Source organism: Orycteropus afer, unplaced genomic scaffold (assembly GCF_000298275.1).
Source record: "Orycteropus afer afer isolate SDZICR_OR568_19922 unplaced genomic scaffold, OryAfe1.0 scaffold00355, whole genome shotgun sequence".
In the NCBI taxonomy this organism is placed as follows: Eukaryota; Metazoa; Chordata; class Mammalia; order Tubulidentata; family Orycteropodidae; genus Orycteropus; species Orycteropus afer.
The window spans coordinates 931,267-951,259 of NW_006921942.1; the positions used below are offsets into that span (position 1 = coordinate 931,267).

The window sequence follows — 19,993 nt, forward strand, 5'->3', positions numbered from 1 at the left end:
CTGTGTTGTTTGCTAACATTGGAACTGTGCCTTTGTACTTGTCTGCCTTGGGTTTGTCAGCCTCAGCAGTCAGTAGCTGCCTGAGTGAAGAAAAGCCTCTAGCTTCAGTGGGGCGGGAGCAGGAGGCAGAGCTGAAGCCCAAGGTTGAGGGGCTTCCACCCAGCCCCTAGAGCCTGGCACTTGGAACTCGAACTTAAAGCCTCCAAACTGTAAGAGAATAAACTCCTGTTTGTTAAAGCCATCCCATTTGTGTATTTTCTGTCAGAGCGGCACTGGGTAACTAAAACAACCTCCAATGCAGCAACCTTCCTGACCTGCAGAGTTACGAGCTAAAAGTCCCTTGGGGTACAGATCCAATCTGAGCCAGCTTGACATCTCTTCTAGGTGCACCCTTAGTGAAAGTAGCTGAATGAATGTTATTTCTGCTGTCATCATTCAGGTCCATATATGGTTTCCTCACTGGTGTGGGAACCTCTGGAAGGCAAGAGCCAGATCTTCCTTCCAATCTTTCACCATCAGCTTCTGCCCTAGGGCCAGCACACAGACAGTGCTGAAACTCACAGTGGACCTCTCAGGTGCCAGGCCCTAGCAAGACACTGAATGTGCTACAGAAAGATGAGTAAGTCCTTGCCACAGCTGTACAAGGCTCAGGAGGAATTTGCTCAGTTACGCCATAGTATACTGTCTTGACTCCACCGCCATGTTCCTCCCACAGATGTTCCTCAAACATGCCATCTGAATGCTCACAATTCAGGATGTGCCCAGAGAAAGGTGCCTCACGTCCTGCCCTCCCTTGCTAGAGCCACTGACCATCCTGCTCTGGCAATGGAGACCCAGGACCAACCTCCCACCCCCAATCCATAAGAATTTAACCCCAATGACTTATATCTTAGTTTGTACCCAAGTTGGGGGCTTTTATTTACAGGAATGCCTAGGTGGAACCAGAGAAGGGGTGCCAGGAGGCTAGTGTCAGAAAGAGAAGAGAGATACGTGCTTAAATACTCAGATGGGAAGTAGGGAGGAAGTAGTGGAGCTGGCTTCAGGATGGCCACCTCAGGGTAGACACTCATCAGCAGTCCCCCAGAAAGTCCAGGAGATAGGGATGGGGTCAGGAACTGGCAGTGACCTCAGTCCACCTGCCCTGAAGGCAAGATGGTCAGTGAAAGATGGAACAAATCAAGGAGACATTTGCTAACATTTGAGCAGTGTTCTGAGAAGCAAAGCCACCCATTCTTGAGAGCATCAACTGTCCAGCAACACTTGACTTATGTTGGCCTCACATTTTCACTCTGATGCCTTCCCTTCCCCCATGTTTTAGAATGTCCTTTGCCTCAGAACTCCTGGGTCCCAGACAAAAGGTCCTAGGAAAACTAGTTTCCCGAGCTGGAGGGTGGGTTGCACATCCACTGAGAGGGGACCTGGTTCTTTCCCCCCAGGATGCCCACTGGGCTCTATCCCAGCCTGATGCTCATGGCCCCTTGATGGATCCCGGCTCTGTAAGGCGGGCCGAGGCATAGGCTGAGGCTCCAAGGCAGGCTGCAGGCTCACAGAAGCCAGGCAGCCCCACAGGGCCTGGCAGGCCAGGGCGGCCCATCTCTCCTGGAGCCCCTGGGGATCCTCGGTCTCCATCTTTGCCGTTGATTGCCTGGCCAGGCCGCCCAGGGAGGCCTGTGTAAAGGAGAAGATCAAGACATCAGGGCCTCCTCTGGTCTCTGCCCAAGAATCTTTAAGTCTCATATTTCAGGTGGGGAAAATGAGGCCAAGGACATCATAGGAGAAAGGGACTCTGCCCCCAGCCACAGAGATTCTATGAGAGTCATGTGCAATTGTCCATCACTCCCAACTCCTTATCAGTGAGCCTTGGGAGCAAACACCCCTTCCTTTCCCTGCATGAAGCAGATCAAGGTGCATCTCAGGAAGTTCTTGAGTTCAGTTCCCAGTTAGACCTCACCTGAGGCTCATGGCTTCAGAGGGATGTAAAAACTGGATTATCTGGGACGGAGTTGTCTGAGTGTGAGGCCTCCATGAAGGGACCCAGGTATCCAAGGTAATTAGATCCCAGAACTGAGGGGCAGAATTGTAGCTGGGCAGTAAGACCAAGGTCTTACCTGGGATCCCCGGGGGACCAGGCATTCCAGGGTGCCCACGTCCCATGTCTCCCCGATCACCTTTCTCTCCACGTTTTCCTGCAGAAAAAGAAGTGAGCCTTACTTTTTTTTGGTTTTTAATTTCTACTTCACACACACAACAATTACTCCTGTTTTGTGCCAGCTTAAAGAGCCCTGGTGGTACAGTGGTTAAAGTGCTCAACTGTTAACCAAAAGGTCAGTGGTTCGAATTCACCATCCACTCAGCGAGAGAAGATGTGACAGTTTGTTTTCGTAAAGATTACAACCTTGGGAATGCTATGGGGCAGTTCTACTCTATCCTGTAGGGTTGCTGTGACTCAGAATTGAAGAATTGACTTGAAAACAGTAGGTTAGGTTTTGAGTTTCTATGCTAGTTTCTTTCTGTGGGTTTTTTTGTTTTTTTTTTTGATACTTTACTTTTAACCTTATTTTTAACTTTGTATTATGAATTGGGTGAAATTTTACAATTTTGCTAGTTTCTGATAGAGGAAAGTTGGAAATGATCATGTAGGACTGCTATTTAAGGTCCTAGACATTGGAAGGAAGACTCCACAGCTGTTAAAGTTTATTACAGGAAGTCCAGGAGATGGGGATGTCTAACACCACCAGTCCACATCAGTTGTGGTCCAGTCGATTCTGACTCATGTGTGTCAGAGTAGAACTGTGCTCCACGGGGTTTTCAATGGCTCATTTTTCAGAAATAGACTGCCAGGTCTTTCTTTTGAGGTGTCCTTGGTTGGGCTTGAACCTCCAACCTTTCAGTTAGCAGCCAAACACATTAACCATACTCTTCAGGGACTCCAAATAATAGCACTGATTATGTGGCAAGCAGTGAACTAAGAACTTCATGGAAACCTCTCTAAATGGAATCCCAATACGATGAGGTTGGTACTCTTAATATTCTCATTTTACGGATGGTAAACCTAAGGCCCAGGGAGATTAATAGGTAACTTGTCCAAGGTCCACACCAAGAAAGTGGCGGGTCTGTGACTCTAGAGCCTGCCCCTCTTCACTACTTTGCTAACCTTCCTCTCCTCCTTGAGAGCATGGAAAGATGTTTATGAGGTAACACTAAGTGAAAACACAAACAATTCACGTTACAAAACAGTATGTTCATTTCCAACAATTTGCTACTGGCCAAGAAAGCCGAGGTGTACTTCCTGAAAAACCTGGTTGAGGGAAAATGGAGGCAAAATGTCTGTGTCTCATTCTAGGAAGAGGAATGGGAAACAGAGGCTGAGCAGTCAGCCAGCCTCAAGTTCCTGGTGGGCCTTGGCCAAATCCCCACTGCCCAGCCCCACTCCACCCCCACAGAATGGCACACTCACCCTTGGGCCCCGTGTTGCCAATCTGACCCACAGCTCCCACGATGCCGGGAATTCCCCGTGGGCCAGGGTGCCCATGGGGTCCCTGTATGCCTGGGTATCCGGGAGGTCCTGGGGGCCCTGGGGGACCCATCATTCCAACTGCACCCAGGGCTTCTCGTTTGGCACTCACAGCCACCTCTGCCAGTTGCTCTGGAGGGAGGGAAAAAAGAAGGGAGGTAGAGTGGTCTGTGAGATGAGTCTTACCTCCACATCAAACTGGGGGAGGCAGAGCATCCTGGTGGCCCCTCAGCGGGCAGAAAAGCCCTGAGTTTATTAGCTTCCCCCTTCATCAGGCTCTGTTTTACTGAAGCCAGAAGTCCAGAGAGGGCTGAGATTTATTACAGGTACCGTAGCTGCTTGGAGGCAGAGCTGGGTTGAGCAACCAGGACTCCTGACTCTCTGGCCTTGCTGTCAAGGCAACAGGGAGAGGCTCCTGAAGGACAGAGATGCCCTGAAATCAGCTGGGGCACTGCCCCTCCCCTTACCTTGCAGCATCTTCAGGACCACATCCACAATGTGCTGGTCACTGGCATCTCGGCCCTGAAAGCAGAGGGGTCTTTCAGGAAGAAAGCAAACCCCGGGTTGCCAGGGCTGACCACTCCTGCACCTGTGACCCCCTCCTGTGCCCACCTGGGAAGTCAAAGTGCAGGCCCCTCACAGGAAGTACTTTTTAGTATCTGAGGGAAATCCTTCCTGCTGTACCCACACCCATCCTCTCCGATCTGGGGCTTGGAACCAACCTCAGAGAAGCCAGCTGGCTTCAGGAATTCCCAGCCTTTGGAGATAAGCAGCACCTCCAAAGACAGTTCCTTCTTTCCTAGGGGGTCCAACTCACCGCCAGGCCCTGTCTCCCGGGCAGCCCAGGCACGCCTCTGTTGCCAGCCAGTCCTCGAGGGCCGGGAAGTCCAGGGTAGCCCTCTGGCCCTGGGGCTCCTGCATCCCCGCTGGGCCCGGGGTAGCCGGGTTCTCCACGGACTCCTTGCTGCCAGGAGGCGGAGGTGGGTAGAGAGGTGAGAAGGTAGGATGGGTGGGGTGCGGGGTGGAGGAAGAGGAGTGGCACGGGAGTGGGTGGTTCCTGGAGAGGAAGAGGACCCCAGGACAGGGCTGAGGGAAAGGGTGGGAAGGACTGCAGCGACCGGACAGCAGGGCTCACCTGTCCCTTGGGCCCCGGCTCGCCAGACTCCCCCTGCAGACACAAGGAACCACGGTCACGAAGTGCTCCGGCAGGAGGCTCACTGGCCACTCCCCAGCCCGCCCCCACGCTGCCTGCTCACCTTCTCGCCTTTCTCTCCCGGGAGGCCCGCCACACCCGGATCGCCCTGCCGAGAAAGAACAAAAGTCAGCTGGGCGGGGACGTGGGGGGAGGGGCGCGGCCGCCCACGTGGATACTTGGACCCCAGAGGGTGGCGGCGCCTGGCAGTGGAAGCGCTGTACTCACCGCTCCGCCGCGCGGCCCGGTCTTCCCCGGGGAGCCCTGCAGAAAAGGGGAGTGAGGGGTGTGGGGAGCTCCCTCTCCAGGGAAAGGCTAGCTGCACCGGCCCCTCAATCTGGCCACACCGCTCTCCCTCCCTGGCTCTTGCCTCCGGCACCTGACCAGACATCTGGGCCTCCCAGAGGGTAATTTGTTCCGTGCAGATTTAGAATGCTCAAGAGGGGGCTAACTGAGCTCCACGACCCCCCTTCACCCTGCTCCACCTTTCCCACCTTCCCATCCTCCCCACTCTCCCCACCACCTTCCCATTTTCTTACTCCCTTCCCCCCACCACAGGGTCTGAGGGGCTCTTTCTAGCCCCATTTGATACCTTGTCTCCCTTGATGCCCGGCAAGCCTTGGGGCCCTGGAATTCCAGGTGACCCCTGCTCTCCTTTGGGGCCCTGAGGAGAAAAGAAACCAGAGGGGATCAATCAGATGATGTCTACAGGGATGCTCCCACCACCCCAACCTCAGCTGGCCTGAACTCACCTGTCGACCTTGAGGACCTGGCTGCCCCACTGGCCCCCTCTCACCTTGGTCACCCTGAAATGGAAAGAGAGGGTCACACCCAGGCTCAGCAAGGATAGTCAGGCCCTAGACCCTGCATGGTCAGGGTGTCCTCCATTCCTGCTGTCACTATTATAAGGGTCTTTTACTTCAATCCATGGGCCAGCAAACTGAGGCTCAGGCTGGGGGGTAAGGGGGTGGGTCACATGGATTGAGAGAAAGTGAACAGATAGGTGTTGGAGCCAGTGAGAGGACCCAGATCTCAGATTCAGCAGTGCCAACAGCTGCAAAGTCCCCTAGGGAGGGACCACTGTGCTGGGCACTTACCTTCTGCCCCATGATACCCTGGGGACCAATTTCTCCTCGAGGCCCTGGCTCTCCCTGGGGAACAGAGAAACTGGAGGTAAACAGTAGTCCTGTCAGGACCCTCCCTTCCATACTTGGCTAGCTCCTGTCCACCCTCGGGTCTCAGCCTTCCCTGACTCCATGTTACATGCTCTCAGGTCCTTGTATTTTTCCTTCAAGAACTATGACCATTTTAATTAGTTGTTACATGATCATTTATTTAACGTCTGTCTCTTCTACTAAAGCATAAGCACCATATGAGTAGGAGACTATGTCTAGCTGGTATCTAACACAGCTGCAGGTATTTGGGAGTGTTGATAGAATGAATGACTCTATTGGATTCTCAGCCCCAATCAGCTTAGCCGTCTGGGGAGGCTATAGCTCAGGACAGAACCAGTCCCACCCTCACAGCGCTGTACTCAGAAATGGGGGCTCAGAGAGGAGGAGGGAGCATTGGTGGGTCAGTGGGTCAGTGGCAGAGCCCAGAGTAGCACCCAGCATACCTCCTAGGCTTGGGCTCTACCCCATGGTCTCACCCTGACCATGTGCTGAAGGAACTATTCAAGGTTCTCAGGCCTGGGATGGCCAAAGCAAGAGTCCTATGTCAGTGGAGTGGGCACTTACCTCTTTCCCAGGGGGACCAGAGAATCCAGGAAAGCCCTGCTGTCCTGGCTCACCCTACAGGAAAACACAGTTCTAAGGTCAGTCTGGGTGGCCCACTCAAGCTGGTAACCTTGGGGAAGCCCAATGGACAGTATACAGATTCTGGAAACAGGTTCTGATTCTGGGAAGAGGTGTTCTTGGCCTCTGAGTTCTGATTTTCCATGCCATGCAGTCTCCATTGAACTGAGCTGGCAGAGGGGTTACAGCTGTAAGACCCAGGGGGCTATGTTCAGGCTGAACTGTTGAACCTTAGATGAGGCCTGAGGCTTGTAGTCTTTAAGCCATGACCCAGGCTCCCTTGTACAAATGAGACTAATTTTGCCCCCAATTTGGGGGCAACTTTGTCACCTCACCTTATCTCCCGGGCCCCCTTTTGTCCCAGGCTGGCCTGGCACACCCTGCAGAAAGAAGTTGACGTCAGTTCCTATTCTGGCATGGGGTCCCTGTGCACCAGCTGCTTTGCCTCCATCCCCAATCCACATTTCCCCACCTTGTGGGAGCTGCGTAACAGAAGGCCTAGCCATTGCTATCATGAAGTTGACTGTGCCCTCCACCCCTGGCCTCCAGAGCCCAGGTGGGAGAGGAGCAGTTTCCAGAGAGGCCTTCCTACCAAGGTCTGTGATTTGTGGGGAAAAGATGAGCACACTTATGTGGTCACAGGCACACAGGCTCACACATGTACATGTGAGTGCATCCATGGGCACAAGTCTGCACACGAGAAAGCTTTAGCCACTCAGTACTCTTGGCAGGGAGGGAACGAAGACCCCTATGATGAGTTCTTTGAAGGTGAGGGATGGAGATGGTCTGAAAGGTGAGAAGGCACAGGGGCAGGGGAAGGCCATTTCAAGCAGAGAGAGCAGCAAAGGCAGAAGCCTGGAAGTAGAAAAGCCAAGGCACTTTCTGAGAGTGTTGAAAAGGGAGAGGACCTATGAGAAGGGAGAGGACCCAGAGGGGCAGTGGCTGATGAAGCAGGAGAGGTAGGTTGGGGTCAGACTGTGGTAGTCCTTGATTATCAAGATAAGTTGTAAGGACAAAGATTGCGTAAGTCTTGTTCATAAATAGTCCCGTAACTCTTAATGTACCTCAGGTACTCAATAACTATTTATTGAACAACTGGATTGAATTACTGTTTTAGGGAGGCAATGGGGAGGAATGTGCTTTAACAGGGAAATTATTAGATTCTATTTAGGCAGCATGGAGGGTTGGAATGGGCAAACAGAAGGCTGGAGCAATTGTCCAAAGGATGAGCTTTAAACCAGGCACGGAACACAGAGGTAGTGATGGGTCCTGGGCTGGGGACAGGGAATCCAGAAAGAATTCTGAGCGTGTGGAATTTAACCTCATCAGCCACTCATGTCATCACGAGGAGACAGGCACCAGGGAGGAGGAGAAACTTGCCTGTAGGGCAGGACCTGTGGCTTCATCAGACACTCACCGCTAGACCCTGGTGGCCTGGGTTTCCTGGCCGCCCTGCCTGTCCTGCACTGCCCTAGAGAGACAAAGAGCCAGAACCCCAAATTAGAGCTCCTGTGGTTTCCACCCGGGAGCTCTGGTAGCATAGTGCCTAAGGCACTTGACTGCTAACCAGAAGGCTGATGGTTCAAACCCATCAGCCAATCCTCGGAAGGAAGGTGGGGCAATCTACTTCCGTAGTGATACTGCCTCGGAAACCCAAGGAGGGGTCGCTATGAGTCAGGTCCGACTCGATGGCACATAACAACAACAACAACAACATGGCTTCCACCCAAGTGAAGGTAGGGAAACTGAGGCCTGTCACAGGAAACATGACACACCTGAGGATTCAGGACTCCTGGGCCTATGGGAGCAGTGTGACGGGGCTCATGGTCCTGAGTTGAGTGGGGCCCTGATATTTACCCCAATCCCACCAATAGCCCCTACTCCTACCTTCATGCCAGGTGTGCCTGGGGTCCCATCCTTGCCATCGATGCCTGGTGGACCCTGCTCAGGAGGAAAGTTCAGGGAAACTCACAATGGGGAGATGTTTGGGGTCAGGCCACCCACCCATGCCCTTCTGTGATAGTACATCTGGTTATTTTGTGAAGCCCCACTAGTCAACTGGGTGAGGGGAGCCAAAGTGGAAGGGGGATTACAGGGGAATCAAGGTCCTTCCCTTGTGTGGGTCATGTTCCCCAGATTGCTGCAAGCTTCCATTCCCATACATCATCATCCCTATTTTACAGGTGAAGAAACTGAAGCACAGAAGGGGAAAGGCATTTCCCAAGGTTATAGTGCCAACCCCCTGCAATAGATTCCCAGGCCCCTTGTAGAGGGGATTTGGACAAAGTTGTCTGTATCCTGTCCTGTCAGGTAGGCCTGGGTCCAGCACTTACAGTTGCTCCTTTCGGGCCTGTTATTCCCTGGAGTCCTCGAACACCTTGGCTGCCCTGCAGAGTAGACAGAGATGAGGTCACCTTCAGGACACTGAGCCTGTGAGGAGAGCTGAGTACAGTGACCTCTGGTTCTCAGGGTCTCAGGGTCCCTCACATGGCCACACTGTACAGGGACTAGAGGAGAGGGGCCCAGGAGTGCCCTTTCTGCCCTGGAACCAGCAGGAGAGATTAGAGGTCAGCTGGGCTGGGCTGGGCTAAGCTGGGGCAGGAGCAGGCATGGGGCCAGCATTCCCTGAGATCCCAGCCAACGCCCTGAACTCCACTCATGTCAAGAGACACAACAACTAAATGCAATGTGTGGACTTTGTTTGGGTCTTGATTTGAGCAAGTACTGTAAAAGGATATTCTTTGAGGTAATTGGGGGGAAAATGAACCCAGACTGGTTATTGTTAGGTTGAGCTGATTTCAACTCATAGCAGCCCCATGTGACAGAATGGAACTGCCCTCATGGGTTTTCTTGGCTGTAATTTTTACAGAAGTAGATTGCTGGATGGTTTGAACCACCAACCTTTTGGTTAGCAGTGAAGCACTTAACTGTTTGTGGCACCGGATTCCTGACTGGTTGGTACTTAACTGTTTGTGGCACCGGATTCCTGACTGGTTGGTTATTAGATGATGATAAGAAATATTTGTTAATTCTGTTAGGTTTAATAGTGATACTGTGATTGTATAAGAAAAAATAATTTTTAAAGACATACATACAGACATATCTGGGGTTAAATGACATGATATTAAGGACTTGCTTAAAATATCAGGACGTAACTATAACAACAAAGTGAAGGAAGGGAAAAAAGGGATGGATGGAGCGAGTATGGCAAAATGTTAATACTAGAACCTAGGAGAACTTATTCTGACTCATAGTGACCCCCATCGGGTTTCTGAGGCAGTAATACTTTAGGGAAGTAGATTGCCTCACCTTCCTCCCAAGGAGCGGCTGGTGGCTTTGAACTGCCAACTTTCTGGTTAGCAGTCAAATGCCTCGGGCACTGTACCACTAGAGCTCCTTTTTGAGTGAGTGAGTGAGGAGACAGGTATATGAGGATTCATTATGTTCCCTCTACTTTTGTGCATGTCTAAAAAAACACCCCAAAAACAGATTCATTGCCATCGAGTCAGATCCGACTCAGAAAGATCCCTCCTTGGGTTTCCGAGGTGGTATCTCTATGGAAGTAGATTGCCCAACCTTCCTTCTGAAGAGTAGCTGGTGGGTTTGAACTGCCAGCCTTCTGGTTAGCAGTCAAGTGCCTTAGGCACTATGCCACCAGAGCTCCCCACCAGAGCTCCAATAAAAGGCCAAAATCTAATAATAATAGATCAATAAAGAGTTAAGAGAGCTGGGATCCAGACCAAATCCCATTAACCTCATGAATGATTTGCTGGAATTTCATTGTCTGGCCCCAGGACTATGAGGCCAGATTCCATGGCCTCTCCCAGAGTCTGAATTTGGTCAGTAACAGGCTAGGCTTGGAGGAACAGGGGTTGGTGGGGCAAATGGGCAGCTGAGCACTAGACATAGACACTCCTCACCCGTAGCAGCCCCTGATACAGACACATAGTCTCTCTCTCTCACGTGTGCACACACACACAGCTGCCTGATAAGAAGCCTTGTCCTGTCTAGTACTCCCCTGGGGCCCTGACTGGACATGGGGTGGCTAAGGACTCACCACATCGCCCTTCTCTCCAGTTCGGCCTGGGGGCCCCCGTGGGCCCTCCTCACCCTGAAAAGAAGGACAAACAGGAATCCAGATTACGTAGGCTCAGAGAGAGTTGCGCTCACTTTGCAGAGCCAAGAGCCCAGGCTGGAGGAGGTGAGGATTGGGGTGGTCTGGGCAGGAGCAGACTTACTGGGGACCCAGCAGCGCCAACGGAGCCCACCATGCCTTTATACCCACGAGGACCCTGGGGAGAGGAAAGGGTTAGAGGTCAGTCACAGCTGGACCTCAGAGGCCAAGTGACTTCTGACCCCAGACAAATGACAGGTTACCCCAGAGGTCAAGGCAGCTCTTTCAGGATACCCCCAGACTAACTTACCATCTCTCCCTTGGGTCCTGCCATGCCAGGGTAGCCCCTAACACCCTGGGGACCCTGTCAAAATAGAAAAGTGACAGCAGTGGCAGTTAGAAGGCCCACTTCGTGATGTTTCTCAGACAGCCCCCTCTCCTCATCATCACAATGCCCCTCTGAGGCAGGCAGCATTGTCCTATTCACAGATGAGACACTGAGGCTCAGAGCTGGGATGGGACTTGCCACAATCATGCAAAGGGACAGGGGCAGACCCAGGACCTCAGCTGGGTCTCCTGGTTGACAGCCCCTCTCTCCCCACCCAGAGGCACTCCTAACTGGGCACAGGAATCTCTTTTATAAGTTAGAGCAAGGGAATGACTCCATAAGGAAGAGGGAGAGATGGCCTTAGTGGGGAAGTGGTCTTTACCGGTGGTCCAGGGATGCCTTGCTCTCCAGAGGCACCCACATCTCCCTTAGGACCCTAAGAGACAACAATGAACTCTCAGACAAGCAAGCTTATGGAGAATCAGATATACAGGCAGCCAAAGATACCATCCTCCTTCCCCACCAAAAGCAGACAGAAAGGACCCTTAGAAACCAGTCTTGTGTTACATATGGGGAAACTGAGGCTCAGCAAGGAGAAGGGGCTTTCCTGGCATATTGACCTAGAACATAGGCTTCCTTACTCCCAGCTCAAGGCTCTGTGACCCACAGGGGAAAGCAGAGGGCTAAAGGAAGGGGAGACCCCATAGGACCTTCTCCACATATTCTCCCTCCCATGGCCCTCGGCCCACATACTCACTGGCTTCCCCTGGCGGCCAGGATCACCCAGCATCCCACGTTTGCCTGGATGCCCCTGGAGGGAAGGAAAGAGCTCAGGATGAGGCCCACTCCTGATCATGGCTCTATCCTTTCAAGACTCAGCCAGCAGCTCTCACCTTCACTCCTTGCAGCCCTTGGGGACCTTTCACACCTGCTGGACAGTTGGTTGGACACTGGAAAACAAAATCCACAGGCCTTGTGGTCACTGGCCTGCCCTAGGCTGGCAGGGCAGTGATCCCAGCACCCCTTCTCCTGTAGCTGTCCTCCCACACCCACCATCTTGCCAACTCCTGAACTCTCTTTCTACCCCACCTGGCTGAACCCATCCCACTGACCCTATCTCCATGACAGTCCCTGTCCAACTGACCGCCCCATCCCTGCATTAGCTTAGCCCTAGGACCCGCCTCTCACCAGGAAATCCGCGCTGCCTTCCAGGCCATGGATGGTTCCCGGGCGGCCCTGAACAGAGATGTATGAAGATGGAGCCTGATGCGGCCCTTCCTCACCCAGGCTTGTGCAAGGGCCCTTTGCCATTCCCAGGACCGAGGGCACTTACCGGCTTTCCAGGGGGCCCTGGAGGTCCTGATGGTCCCTCTGGTCCAGGATCCCCCTGGAAGCAGGAGGAGCCCAAATCATACCCCTTTTCAGCCATGCCACAGTCACTCCTGCTCCCTCCTACAGGTCCTTCCATGCCCTCCTACCCTGCCCTCCAGGCCACCTCCTGAGAGACAGAGTCCTGATTGGCCTCCCTGAAAGCCCTGCTGCAGGGTAGGCTAGCAGGAGGGGCTTCCACTCCCTGGTGGCCCAAACCAGGCCTGAGAACTCTCATCTTGGAGGCAGAGAGCATGAGGCAGCATGAGGCTGGGGCTCACCTTGGGGCCTGGGATTCCAATCTCACCAGGGAGGCCAACAGGTCCAGATGGTCCCTGGGGAGCAGAGACTTCGATGACTGGGATGCCTCAGAGGGTCATCCCATGCCAGACCTGAAGGAATAGGCAGCAACAGGCACCAAAGCCCCCTTCTCCACTTTTGCTTTGTGACTAATCCCTAAGAAACTAGCCAATTTGGGCTTTAAGGACCAGAGAATTCCAGAGCCAGCATATAGGCCCAGGGGGGCTGGCCCAAGGTCTCTGGCAAGTCTACCCATTCTTGACACCATCACAACATGCTGCTCCCCCCACCCCATGATGGACTCTGTTCTCTTTCCCTTGAAGTCCTTGGGATCCTGCCCTATCCCTAAGGACTTACAGGAGGTCCAGCGAAGCCAGGGCCCTGGAACAGAAGAGAAGGGGATTGGGTTCACGGCTTCCTCCCCAGACCACCCTCCTCAAAGAGCCCCTTGAAGCCCTTGTGGGGTATACTCACTGGCAGGCCAGGAGGCCCTGGGAGCCCGGGCTGGCCCTGTAGAAGTAACAGAAAAGGCTCAGAAAGTGGCGTCTCCTGAGTCCCTGGCCCTCTTTACTGCAGCCCCTCCTGATCTCCAGCCCTAAATTGACCATGCTGAGACTCCAGCTGGTCACTTACCTTGACTCCAGGGATCCCCAGGGGGCCAGGCTCTCCCTTGGCTCCAGTTAAACCCTGTAGAGGAAGGAATGGGTAGGGTCAGTGACGGGCAAACCTGCTCTCTGACACATGAGGCAGGGTAGATCCAGGGGCCTTCCCTAGGTGGGGCCAGGCTCCCTTTCACCACATTCCAGGCAGTTCTAGGGGCCTCAACACCACCTCTTCCTTTTCCCCAGTTCCCACAGTAACCCTAGGAAGCAGGACAGGCTATCATCTTTTGAAAGATTGGAAACCAAGGTTTACACACTTACCATAGCCCAGGCTTTGTGCCTCCCAGTTTAGAAGTCTCTAAAGACCTCGACATACATCAGCCTACCCTTGGCAACTTTTTCTGAACCTTAATCTTCTTGTCTGCAAAATGAGCTAATTCTACTTACCTCTCTGAGTGGATGTGAACACTAGTGTGCTAGTGAAAGCAATGTGCTTTGTAAATTTTTCAGGGTGTGGATGAGTTTGGAAGGACCCAGGTAGCTGGTCACAGACCTGGTCTCAGCCCCTGAGTCAGCAAGGCAGAGGCAACTCATGGGGACCTCTGCTTCTTGCCATCCTCAGTGACAGGCCCTGGTGTATCCCCCAGTCCCATGGTGTTCCAATGCCCCTGGGACTGGCTATGTTCAAGAGCCTATGACGTTGGGAGCCCCTGGGAACTCTGTGATATCAGTCATATGATGTTTCTCTCTTGGGCTCTGCCTGGGATGAAGGATAGGGGCACAAGAGGGCAGGAGGATAGAAGAGAGACCCTGAGAATGGGCACAAGGGTAGCCCCACCCAGAGTATTCAGTCTGATACTTGGGGGCCAGAAATATGACTCTGAGTCCTGGCTGCTGCATGGACCCTGCACCCTGCAGAAACCAAAGACCCTCTCTTAACCCCCATTTGCATGTGATTCAATGCTCCTGGGGTGTGTATGGGTTCCAGTGAGGTCACAAGTCATATGAGGGCGAGAGGGGCTCATAGATGTGGATTCTCCATTTTGCTGTCCACCTCTGAACAAATACCAGAACTTGGGCTCTGAAAGTCAGTGGTCCCAGGGGTATCCTGCCTTCCCAACACTCCAGTACTCACATCAGTCCCAGGCTTCCCATCTGGCCCATCTGGTCCAGGTTTTCCGGGCTCCCCCTTAGGTCCCTTGAGACAGAGCAAACATTAGCAAGTGAGGCAAGAACTGGGAGGATCAAAGATCAAAGGGGAAAAAGCACTCACCGGAGGGCCAGGCTTTCCAGGGGCCCCTTTGTCACCCTGCAAGACAAGAGTCAGAGAGAGAGCATTCCACACCTCATGCCACTCCAAGTAGGCGCACAAATGCCCTGGCTATGCAGTCTTAATTGTTCCTCTTTGAACTATATTCTCTGTTCTGTCCCGTGTCCCCTCAGCCTTGCACTTTTTAGGAAAATATTCCCATTTCCCTCAGAAAAATCATAGGTGGATCGAGATTAACCCCAGCCGGGCTGAAGAAGGTAAAATCAACATGCAAGTAGGTTTTAGACACCTGATGTTGGTGAGGTACCAGTAATGACACCTGAAAATGGGACAGTGTCCCCAAGTTATCCCCTAAGAGCTGGTGACTCAAGGATTTGGGCAAGTGTGGAAAAAAATTGGGGGCTTTCAGAGGACTTGAAGAGGTAGTGAGTGAGATGGACAGTGGCTCTATTCTGGATTGTCAGTAAAGAAAGCAAGGTGAGGAGGTTTGGGGCCCTATGAGGGGGTATGGGAGTTGGTGAGAGGACAAGGGGTTTGTGAAGTCGCGATTCTTTCTGTTCCCAAGGCAGGAAGAACCTCTTCCACCGTGACAAAGGACCCTTGGAAGACAGGCAGGGCCTGTGGAGTCAGATCTAGCGCTGAGAGACTCCAGGCATTTCAGAGCCTGCAGCAGCCAGAGAGTTTGGCAGCGTCCTGAGTTTGGGGGGCGGGAGCCCCAGGTTGAATGGAAGTCTGTCCAGGCGGATAAACATAGAGTTGACCTCCTGGGGATGCCTCCAGAATGAGGTATTTAACCCTCACTATGCTAACGGGAGCAGAGACCAACCCCAGCTGTTTCTAAATCGGGAGGAAAAAGCAAAGGGAGAGACAGTCTGCCCCAGCTGGTCAGTGGTCTGGCCAAGGCTCCCAAGGTACCTGAAGAAGAGCCCTGGCATGCCAAGGACGGGGAGGAGAACTAAGCCGTCTCCACCTCGAAGGGAAAGGGAGGGAAGGAAAGCGGGATAAGGAGACGCTGTGAGCTGTGGCCGGCGGGCGGAACAGCAGCTTCTTGTCTGCTGCGGCTATAATGGGCTCTGCTGCTCAGGAATGGGTTGAGGTTTTTGCAAAACAAACGGGCTTCTTGTGGTGCGGGCCGGCGCCGCCTGCAGGCGACAGGGGGCACTGCTTCTCCAGTCTCCTGTCCCCTAAACCCACCCACCTCTGCCCATCACTGACAAAGCTCGCCTTTGTAGGCGGCATCCCTCCCCCTCGGGTCCCAGGTTTCAGACTCACGTCGATGCCGTCGGATCCAGGCACTCCCGGCGGTCCTGGGGGCCCCGGGGGTCCCGGCTCTCCCGGCGGCCCTCTCTGAAAACACACACAGGAGTGCAACCCTCAGTGCAGGGAACGGGGCGTCCTAGGGGCTGGCTGCAGGCGACGCCGAGAAAGGGAGCTCCGCAGACAGCCACAAACTCTCATCTACTGAGAACCTACCGTGTAGTACTGTTGAGGAAACAGGCTCAGAAAGGTTATGGGCCGTATACAGAGGAGTTCCTGGGTAGTTAACCAGGAGGGTTAACACCCTCAGCTGCTAAGCAAAAGGTTGGAGGTTCAAGTCCACCCAGAGGCACTTTGGAAGACAGGATTGGAACCTGCTTCTGAAAAATCAGTCCCTGAAAACCCTATGGAGTACAGTTTTACTCTGACACACACGGAGTAGCCCTGAGTCTGCGACAGGTTCCATGGCGACTGGAATTGGAAATGGTCACAGAGAGTAAGTGATGGAGCCCGGATTCGGTCCTAGGCCTGCTCTACTCCTTCCACGGTACCCAGCTGCCGGTGCTGCGTTCGCGTGGGGAACAGATGGATGTTGATCGCTCAGCTTCGTCAACAGGTGGTAGGGAAGGCGGTGCCTGGTATCATCACTGAATGGTAGCTCTTATTACCATTGATAATGAACGAGAAGTATAGATAGTAGTACCACCTCTCTCCTCCCTCTCTCCTCCTCTTCCACCCCTTGCAGTAAAGGCCTGGAGGGAAAGTGGAGACGCGCAGTGAAGGGACCAAAGAGTGGCAACACTGTGGCCATTTTCCCACCCAGAGAACCGCTCCCCAGCACACCGCTCCTGCGCCCTCTCTTGGGTGGCCCTCTTGTGGGGGCTAGCCCCGACCTAGACAGGGGTCCTACACCCTCCCCAGGCTGGGAAATTCCAGGCTGGCGATCCGAAAGCGAGCTGCGATCCCCACAGAGCACCAAAGGGCGCTGGGCGGGGTTTCCCACCCGCGCTCGCGTCGGCTTAGTCCTCGAAGTCACACGCGGGCGCGCGAGCCCGTTAGAGGGGTGGCCACGAGCGGGAGCGGCGTCTGGCTGGAGCCGGCGCCCCCGGGAGGCGGCGGGGGTGGAGGCTTGGAAGCCATGTGAATGGGCACCATTGTCTACCCCGCCACCTGGGCTCTCCTAGCTGCCAGCACCGGGCGCCAGCTCTTGCCCCATGCTGCCAGCCCCGGGCAAGGCCGTGCATCTCCGGACAGGGTCCCCCCGGCTCCCCGGCTCACCCACATCCTTTCATGGAGCCAAGATGTGCGCCATCAATCTCCCCACAGAGGGGCCCTGCGCCGCGGGACTGTCCCAGGCTGCGTGTTTCCCACCCCCCCGCCCCGGTTAGGAGTGTCATTAGAGGGCGGGAGACAAGGCAGAGATTCCTGGGTCCTGGGCCCGGGACCCTGGACGCCCGCGCGGGTGTGACAGTGGGACTTACGATCTGGGCCAGGGCGAGTCCGAGCACCTGGAGGAGAACAAGGAGGATGCGGGGGGCGGCCGCAGCGGCCATGGCGGGTCCGAGGGAGCACGGTGTCTGGTCCACGCACTCACCGACTACCAGAAGCTGCGAGGCTGGCCGCTCTAGGGTGAGACGGGCTGGGCCTCCAGAATAATTCAGCGGGGCGGGGCGGGGCCCTACGGGTCTGTCACCTGAGAGGGCCTCGGGGAAGGAGGCCGGCGCCCTCCGCCCAGCTCCGCCCAGCTCCGTCCAACCGCCAGCGCCCACCCTCCATCCTGTCCTTGCGCTTCCCGGAGGCCCCGGCCGGGTAATCAGGGGAGCGGGAGAGGTGCCGCACGGAAACCAACGTCCCTTTACTTCGTGAGGAGGCAGAGAGCCGTCTGGGATTCGCCTCTGGGCCTGACCTTCCTGCAGCCTGTGCCCCATCACTTGCACCCCAGTCCTCAGACATCTTGGCTTGTGAGTCCCGGCTCAGATCAGTCCAATTTCCTCCAGGGCCCAGGCAGAGCAGGCCTTGGTTCCGTAGATCACCTTCCTCCTTCCTCCTCTCCCCACAGGCTCTTTCCTCTCTACATACAAACATGCTCAAAATCAAAAGAACCAAGCTCACTGCTGTCCAGTCGATTCGACTCATAGCGACCCCTCCTTCGGTTTCTGAGGCGGTATCTCTACAGAAGTAGATTGCCCAAGCTTCCTTCGGAGGAGCGGCTCGTGGATTTGAACCACCAGCCTTCTGGTTAGCAGTCAAATACCTTAGGCACTACAATCAGAAACATAACTCAGGCCTCTTCCATATTAAAGCATACCCAAGTCCTTCCTGGGTGGGAGGTTCTCTGAACACCCACTCTATCCTTTGCTCTCCTTTTACTCCCAAACACTTTAGGGGCATTGTCTGCACCCCACCTCTAAAGTTCCTCACCTCCCTGCTTTTCCCCCAACTGGGAGGTCAGTCACCAGTGAGCCCCAACCCCTCTTCAGCCTTCCTGGCATGAGGCTGTGGTACCTCTACCCTTTCTTGGCCATTTCCTCTTTGAAGTTGTCTTCTCCATTTCCAGTCTCTTTCTTTTTCTATTGCCCTTTGTTCTCTGCTGCTTCCTAAGTACTGGTGTCTCTAGGATTGGGTCTTCTTGCTGAAGTTCTCTCAGTGAAGTGATTTCCTCCATATTCATGGAAACAACCATCACCTTACTTACCAGGGTTTCCCAAACCTTCCTGTCCACCCTAGCCTCTCTCCATAGTCCCTTACCTGTCCTTCCATTCATTTAAGCAATATTGGTAAAGCATTTTGCAATCTAACTCTGTGACCAACACCCCCCCCCAAAAAAAACCCCAAACTCATTGCCATGGAGTCCATTTAGACTCATAGTGACCCTGTAAGACAGAGTAGAACTGCCTGACAGGGTTTCCAAGGCTGTAATCTTTATGAACATCCCATGGAGCGGCTGCTGAGTTTGAACTGCTGACCTTTCAGCTAGCAGTTGAGAGCTGTAACAACTGCACCACCAGGGCTCCGACTCTGTGACCACAGGTACCTACAATTATTTAAGTCTCAGTTTCCTCATTTGTAAAACAGGTTTTAATGTTGTTGTTGTTGTTGTTATGTGCCATTGAGTCGGACCTAACTCATAGTGACCCCTTCTTGGGTTTCCAAGGCAATATCACTAAGGAAGTAGATTTCCCAACCTTCCTTCCGAGGAGTGGCTGGTGGGTTTGAACCGCCAGCCTTCTGGTTAGCAGTCAAGTGCCTTAGGCACTATGCATTTTACAACGTCTTTTTTTGGGCAAGGATCAAACAAGATCCACATTTTTGCTCAAATAATGGGTGCTGTGTGGATTTTGCAAACTGAGCAACCCTCCTGTGTTACTTTCCTAGGCTTGCTATGCATGCTATGCATGTTATATGCATGTGTGTGTTATTTATTTGAGTGCTTTATATGTGGAAAAATATGGTAATGTCTAGCCCAGCACCAGTACAGAGTAGGTACTGGATAAATTTTACTTCAATTGTGATTTATTGAGTATTCTCTTTTTACCAATTTTTCTTTGGTGAGGATTGGTAGTTAGAAAATACAGCCTTGCTGATAGAAATAATGCCGGAGGTGGCATGTTAAATTTTGCAAGACCAACAACTTAGTCATTGCAAACACTTTTTTCAAGCAACGTAAATGGTGACTATTCGTTTGGACCTCACCAATGGCATATATAGAATCAAATCAGCTACATCTGTGGAAAGAGATAACGGAGAAGTTTAATATCATCAGTCAGAATATAGTCAGGGGCTGACTGGCTTCCAGACTATCAATTGCTCCTATGCAAGTTCAAGTTGAAACTGAAGAAAATTAAAACAAGTCCTTGAAAGCCAAAGTATGATGTTGAGTACATCCCACCTGAATTTAGAGACCATCTCAAGAACATATTTGATGCATTGAACACTAATGACCAAGACCAGATGGATTATGGGATGACATCAAAGATACCACACATAGAGAAAGCTTAAGGTCATTAAGAAGACAGAAAAGAAAGAAAAGACAAAAATAGATATCAGAAGAGACTCTGAGAGCTGCACTTCAATGTAGAGTAGCTAAAGCAAAAGAAAGACATGAAGTAAAAGAGCTGAACAGAAGATTTCAAAGGGTGGCTCAAGAAGACAAAGTGAAGTATTATAATGAAATGTGCAAAGATTGGGAGTTAGAAAACAAAAAAAGGAAGAAATGCTTGGCATTTCTCAAGCTGAAAGAACTGAAGAAAAA

At 53.0% G+C, this 19,993-nt stretch overlaps 1 protein-coding gene across 1 annotated transcript; it reads right to left on the reverse strand.

Annotated features, from left to right (window-relative positions):
• Positions 1-1,468: 1,468 nt before the first annotated feature.
• On the reverse strand, positions 1,469-17,294 carry COL9A2 (collagen type IX alpha 2 chain). Its single transcript, XM_007952696.2, has 32 exons — positions 17,223-17,294; positions 15,757-15,831; positions 14,488-14,523; positions 14,350-14,412; positions 13,246-13,299; positions 13,087-13,122; positions 12,970-12,993; positions 12,594-12,647; positions 12,278-12,331; positions 12,133-12,180; positions 11,838-11,894; positions 11,702-11,755; positions 11,327-11,380; positions 10,927-10,980; positions 10,741-10,794; positions 10,560-10,613; positions 8,836-8,889; positions 8,390-8,443; positions 7,920-7,973; positions 6,838-6,882; positions 6,446-6,499; positions 5,804-5,857; positions 5,459-5,512; positions 5,299-5,370; positions 4,935-4,970; positions 4,771-4,815; positions 4,650-4,682; positions 4,332-4,478; positions 3,982-4,036; positions 3,458-3,646; positions 2,109-2,186; positions 1,469-1,668 (listed from the first exon to the last, which is right to left on the reverse strand). The coding sequence occupies exons 1-32, from the start codon at positions 17,292-17,294 to the stop codon at positions 1,469-1,471; spliced, it is 2,067 nt and encodes a 688-aa protein (XP_007950887.1).
• Positions 17,295-19,993: the final 2,699 nt, after the last annotated feature.